This window comes from Lipotes vexillifer, unplaced genomic scaffold, assembly GCF_000442215.2.
Source record: "Lipotes vexillifer unplaced genomic scaffold, Lipotes_vexillifer_v1.1 scaffold792, whole genome shotgun sequence".
Lineage (NCBI taxonomy): Eukaryota > Metazoa > Chordata > Mammalia > Artiodactyla > Lipotidae > Lipotes > Lipotes vexillifer.
Window position 1 is genome coordinate 328,836 of NW_006795663.1, and position 6,000 is coordinate 334,835.

A 6,000-nucleotide genomic window follows, 5' to 3' on the forward strand; every position below is an offset into this window, starting at 1 on the left:
TTTGAAATGTGTGGACTCATGTTTTGTTTCCTTTATCTTTCATGGCAGTTTTAGCCTGGATTCCCTGAGTTGGATTAAATTAATGAGTATATATAAAAAACTTCAATTATAGGTTATTTATATTGAAAGAAAAATTAATTTCTAATTCAGGATAATAATCTTTCTTTCTTGAATGAGAGCAAAACACTTTGTTATAGTATCTTAGTCAGATTGTTGACAATTTCACTTAGACTCCTAACTTTTTTTTTTTCCAGGCTGTGACAGTGAGGAACTCCATGGCTAAGTCTTTATATAGTGCCCTGTTTGACTGGATAGTTTTTCGGATTAATCATGCACTTATGAATAGTAAAGATTTGGAGCAAAATACCAAGGTAGACATATATTGGTTTATAATATATTTTTCCTGAAAAACTGTTTTAATAAAATGGGTAATGCATAAAATTTAAAAACATAGAATTATATAGAGTAATAAGTATCACCTTTTATCTGTATTCCCTGCTATTTCTCTCCTTATTTCTGCTTCTATGACCCTATTCAGCGAAACTATTCTGTGTGTCTTTCCAGAGCTTTTTTCCTATGTACTTACATTCCTATAGATGTACATGTACAGAGTTGCTTTTAAACATAAAGATAGGATCATGCTATCTGTATTGTTTCTAATTTGTATTTTTTTTTACCTGGTTATGTCTTGAAATATATCTAGACCTCATTATTTTTAATATTTAAATGTAAAACGTAAATATTTAAATGTAAAATTGTTCTTACATGACCTTTTCATGCTTTAAGTGAGCCCATAGGTAGAAAGTTGATTTTAATTCTAATCTAATATACCAGGTTGACTTATTTTTTTTAATTAATTAATTAATTTTATTTTTGGCTGCGTTGGGTCTTCACTGCGGTGCACGGGCTTCTCATTGCAGTGGCTTCTCTTGTTGTGGAGCACGGGCTCTAGGTGTGTGGGCTTCAGTGGTTGTGGCACATGGGCTCAGTAGTTGTGGCTTGTGGGCTCTAGAGCACAGGCTCAGTAGTTATGGCACATGGGCTTAGTTGCTCTGTGGCATGTGGGATCTTCCCGGACCAGGGCTCGAACCCATGTCCCCTGCATTGGCAGGTGGATTCTTAACCACTGCACCACCAGGGAAGTCCCAAGTTGACTTATTTTTGAAGATCATTATTTTCACTGTTTTTTGTAAGGGCTTAGAATTAGTTAGCAGTATTAATCACACAAAATACTCTTAATGGAGACTTTTAAAAGTCTCTTACTATTTAACACTCATTACATCAGTTTGCCCAGTATCTCTCTTAGCACCAGTGGAGAAAAATTATTTTCATTTAATCAAAATTGTCATACAACTGTATTTTAAGAATAAGGTGGGGTGTGGTGAGAAGAATGGTGGTTTGGGATATTAGAACTGAATATTTATCATCCATAGTAAGAAGTTAGAAGGTAATTTCTGGAGGTAAAATATCAAGAAATAGAGGAATAAACATTTTTTACTATATTATACTATTCTTTACCAAACAACTAAAAAGATTTGAGCATTGACTTTACGGAGCAGAAATTGAGGGTGGTGAAGGGATTGTTGTTTTTGGTTGTAATCCTTTTAGAACTGTTTAATGTCATAAATCTTGTGTGTTTCTCTTTTTTTTTGATAAAAATTTTTAAAGTTTTAATGTCAAGAAACCACATATTCTGATATCCAGTTTCATTTCTAGCCTGTGTAAGACTAATTAAACATACCTGTTAGCTTGATTCTTAATGCAGAATTTTATTGGGATAGAGAAGTCAAACTAGGAAAAATTGCATGATCCTTTTGGCATAACCAGGCATAGCTAGGAGTAACCTAGCTTTACTTTAGTAACCTTCTGACTTTCCAATAGCCTGTTTTTCCCTTCGCTGTCTCTTGGGTTTTAGAGATTTGTGATATTGAGGTAACAGGTCATTAACTCTGCTTTGTACATTTCTGTAAAGTAATCAATGAATTGCATGTGTTAAAACTTTGGATCTATTTTTATAACTAAGATAAAAAGAAAAAGATGAAGAAAAAGAGAACTAACATGCTTTTCATTTGTAGTATATTTTGACTGAACACTGGCCCCCCAAGTTTTCCTCTCTACTGCTGTTGAAGAGCATTTTGTTACTTATATTGTGAATATTATTCATGAAATAAATTTGAACATCCTTTTTTAACCATAATTTTTTTTCCTGTTTCACAGACTTTGTCCATTGGTGTTCTTGATATTTTTGGGTTTGAAGATTATGAAAATAACAGCTTTGAACAGTTCTGTATTAATTTTGCTAATGAACGCTTACAACACTACTTTAATCAGCATATCTTTAAATTGGAGCAGGTGAGTACCTGAATGTGTGTACACTTGCCCCCTTCCTGCTCCCTAAACCCTAACCCCCACCTTCACATACACACATAAATTTTTGAGTCATAGTCGTGATAAGTATTTTAAGTGTTGTATTTCAGTACAGATATTATTGACTTCATATTAGTGTAAGCAAATGACAGAGCAGAGCAAAGTTTGGGGGCCTTATCACACAGGATTTTCTTTTTTGTTTAATAGGCCTCAAGTATTAGAATCAATAATATGTGCTTGTTTGACTGCACCTTTGAATGAAAAAATATGGGTTTGTTTTGAATTTTTGTTGATGTTTTTGATTTTTAATTGCCGCCATGGGCTTGGTCACTGTGTGTGTAATGTTAAGTGTGGTTGTTGGATTCCTTTGATCTCTTAGTTCGAGGATGGGATAGAGGAGCTTATTAACAGAATCTCACATCAGCTCAGAATGTGGATACAAAGAAATAGGACAGTGTAGAGAGACCAAAATGAGTAACTAGATATTTCTTGTGAGAAGTTCAAATTGACTGAATTAGTGTAGAAAGAGCAAGCCATCAGTTTCTATGAGAATTCTTAGGGTAAATGCAGAGTTGAAGGAAATGTGGGCTCTTTCTCCAAGTCAAGTTTGAATTCAGTATAACAAGTTGAGATTGTAGCCCAGAATTTCAGTTTGTATAAAAAGAAGCAGGGTTCACATTCAACTCAAAGGAAATAGTGAAGAAAATTAATGAACAGAAAACCACAACAGGTCTTTCCTGTCATTGAGGCTTGCCGTCCTCTGTCCTGGCTTTAAGCACTGCTGTTTTACTTAAAGAGTTATAAGGACTGATTAATATTTGCACAAACGGCATTAGTCTTGGCCATTTTGATGATTCCTTAAAGTTTTTAACACATGACCTTTTAGCTAGACTCTTTTATAGAGCTGTTAAAAGATAGTATTATTTGTTATAATATCACCTAACATATATGTAGTGCTTACTCTTAAGTGGGTACTCTTTTTATTCTGGTGTTGCAAATGATGCCTAAAGCCTGTATTCAAAACACTCTGGCTTCATAATTCTTGCTTTTAATCAAAAGTTGAGCTGGGATTGGTTTCTTTACTCAATCCAGTGTTCTTTTTACTAGATTATGCTAAATCAGTATTTTTATCTCCTCAAACGGCTGTGTGTGTTGGAGGGGTGGAGGAATGCATTTTGTTGACAGCGTTTTGTATTTTTCAAAGAAAAGCATCAATTGCTCCGTGGATCATTAAACAGAAGACTGGTTAAATTGCTTTTGAAGAAGAAAGGTGTTCTCTTATTGCGAACTGAAATTATTCTTACCTTATTTAGAAGTCTAGATTAGCCATGGAGGAGCCACGAGAAATGCCTTACCTAGAAACACGTATAAAAATAAAACCTTACAGTTGATGGAAAATGTATTCAAAACTACTTGGTGCGTGGGTGGTCCTCATTTATTTGCTACCCTGCATATCATAGTTGTGGGCAATGTGGTGGAATTACGGATCAAAAGACATAGATACTAAGGTATAGCTTTTTTTTTCTTTCTTTTAAGTCTCAGTATTTTCTTCTGTTATTTGTGATGTAATGGGTAAGCTTTTGATGTAATTTATGGAAAGCTTAGAGAAAATTTATACTTTTTGCCACCCCATCTTTTTTTTTTTTTTTTTTTTTTGCGGTACACGGGCCTCTCACTGTTGTGGCCTCTCCCGTTGCGGAGCACAGGCTCCAGACGCGCAGGCTCAGCGGCCATGACTCACGGGCCTAGCCGCTCCGCGGCATGTGGGATCTTCCCGGACCGGGGCACGAACCCGTGTCCCCTGCATCAGCAGGCGGACTCTCAACCACTGCGCCACCAAGGGAAGCCCGCACCCCATCTATTTTATTCTTCCTTTCTCTCCCTCCTCATGTTTTTCTACTTAAAATGGATTTTCTGGAAATAAGAGATTTAAGTCAGTTTAAATATTGAGTGTTTTACTTGTGTATCACTGGTCTGGTACCTGTTATGAGATGGGTACTCAGGGACTATTTGTTAAATTCAGTTGAATAGAGAATCAGAGAATTCAGTTGAGTAGATTAAATTTTTTGAAAAAATAAAACACAGAAATAAAGAAGTACCAAAGATGCTTTGGGAGGAAACATCTTGAAAATCTTGATTACTGAAGTTCACTTCTAAATTTTGCCCAAAATTAGTACATATGCACATAGGATGGGAGAGAGATGTAATAGGTGCCATGCAGGATGATAGGTATAAGGTAATCAGATATAAGGTAAAGTAGTGATATAAAGGATGAAATTGATTAGAAACTTACTGAAAGTCTGCAAAGATTTCCCAGGGGTGATTCTGGAATAGAGTTTTGAATAGAAAGTTGAGCTCACCAGACTGTCAGTGGGGAAAAGATATTTTAAACAAAGGTAGCAGTATCTTTAAAACTGTGAGGCATAGAATAGCACAGCAGTTTTGGTGAATTGGAAATGATTCAATATAGCTAAAATATAGGATATAAGGATGGAGGCAGGAAGGGAGATAAGTTTGATGAAATAGCCTGGGGTCAGAGAGTTGTGCAGAGAAGATTAGAATTTTTCTTTTAGAGAATGAGGAGCTATTTGAAGTATATTTAGCAGAGGATTTGAATTGGAACTGTGGAAGATGGATTGAAGAGAGGTGAACTGGAGAGAAGGACATAATCCATGAGCCAGTTGAAGTAGTATGGGAGAGTGATTCTGAGTCGTCAACCAAGGTATTTATAGAGATAATGTGGAATAAGAGACAGACGAAAAGAGGTTTCTGTGATTTGAAAATCTGTTTCCTGGTATCATTTGTAATACTGCTCTTTTCTTATTTCCTTTACTTGCTCAGAATTATTCCTTAGGTCATTGATTCCTCAGTAAATCCAATAACAATTATGTATCAGGCACTGTTAGGCATTGAAGATAGACATTTTAGAGTTCAGGGATCTTACTGTGGAGTTCATAATCTAGTGAGTTGTTCTTTTGTCTATCCCACTTCTGGGGATGTCAGACTAGGAAATTTTGACGAAATTTCCTTGCAGAACACCTAAAAAAAAACTGAACAAAATATATTTGAAAGCATTGGAGTACCTTCAAATAAGTGAAGTTTTATAGGGCTTAGATATGTAAGCACGAAACCCAGGGAGTTGAGCCCAGCATTCGGGGACTGCTTTGTTCCTAGAGACATTTCTGTTCTGGTAGAGGGCTGCCAGATTCTGAAAGAGTCAGGCTTGAGAATCTGAGAAGCCTAAATGGGTTTTCTCCAGATTAAAGAACAAGGAGGAACCCCCTGGCAACTCCCACAGGCTTTAGGTTGAAGACCCCAATGGGTTATATCTTAGAGTAAAGGTAAAGCAGAGATAGAGAAGGCATCATAGGGGCTGAAGCCCAGTTTAAAATAATCTCAGTTCTTGACTGGGTTAAAATAGTGTAGAATTTCCAGTGTTCTTAGCCACCTGCCAAGAGCAAATTCAGTCTCCAATGGAGGAAGAAATCATTCTAGTGCTAAAGTTATCTCTATACTTTTTCATATACAAGCATTCAGTTTTTTTTTTTTTTCTTGCGTTATGCGGGCCTCTCACTGTTGTGGCCTCTCCCATTTGCGGAGCACAGGCTCCGGACGCGCAGGCCCAGCGGCCAT

The 6,000-nt window shown here is 36.3% G+C and overlaps 1 protein-coding gene across 1 annotated transcript in view; it reads left to right on the forward strand.

Annotated features, from left to right (window-relative positions):
- Positions 1 to 6,000, forward strand: part of MYO9A (myosin IXA) — a 224,341-nt gene that overhangs the window by 40,398 nt on the left and 177,943 nt on the right. Inside the window, 2 exon segments of the mRNA XM_007467841.1 lie at positions 255 to 371; positions 2,218 to 2,352. Coding sequence (XP_007467903.1) covers positions 255 to 371; positions 2,218 to 2,352 — 252 coding nt within the window.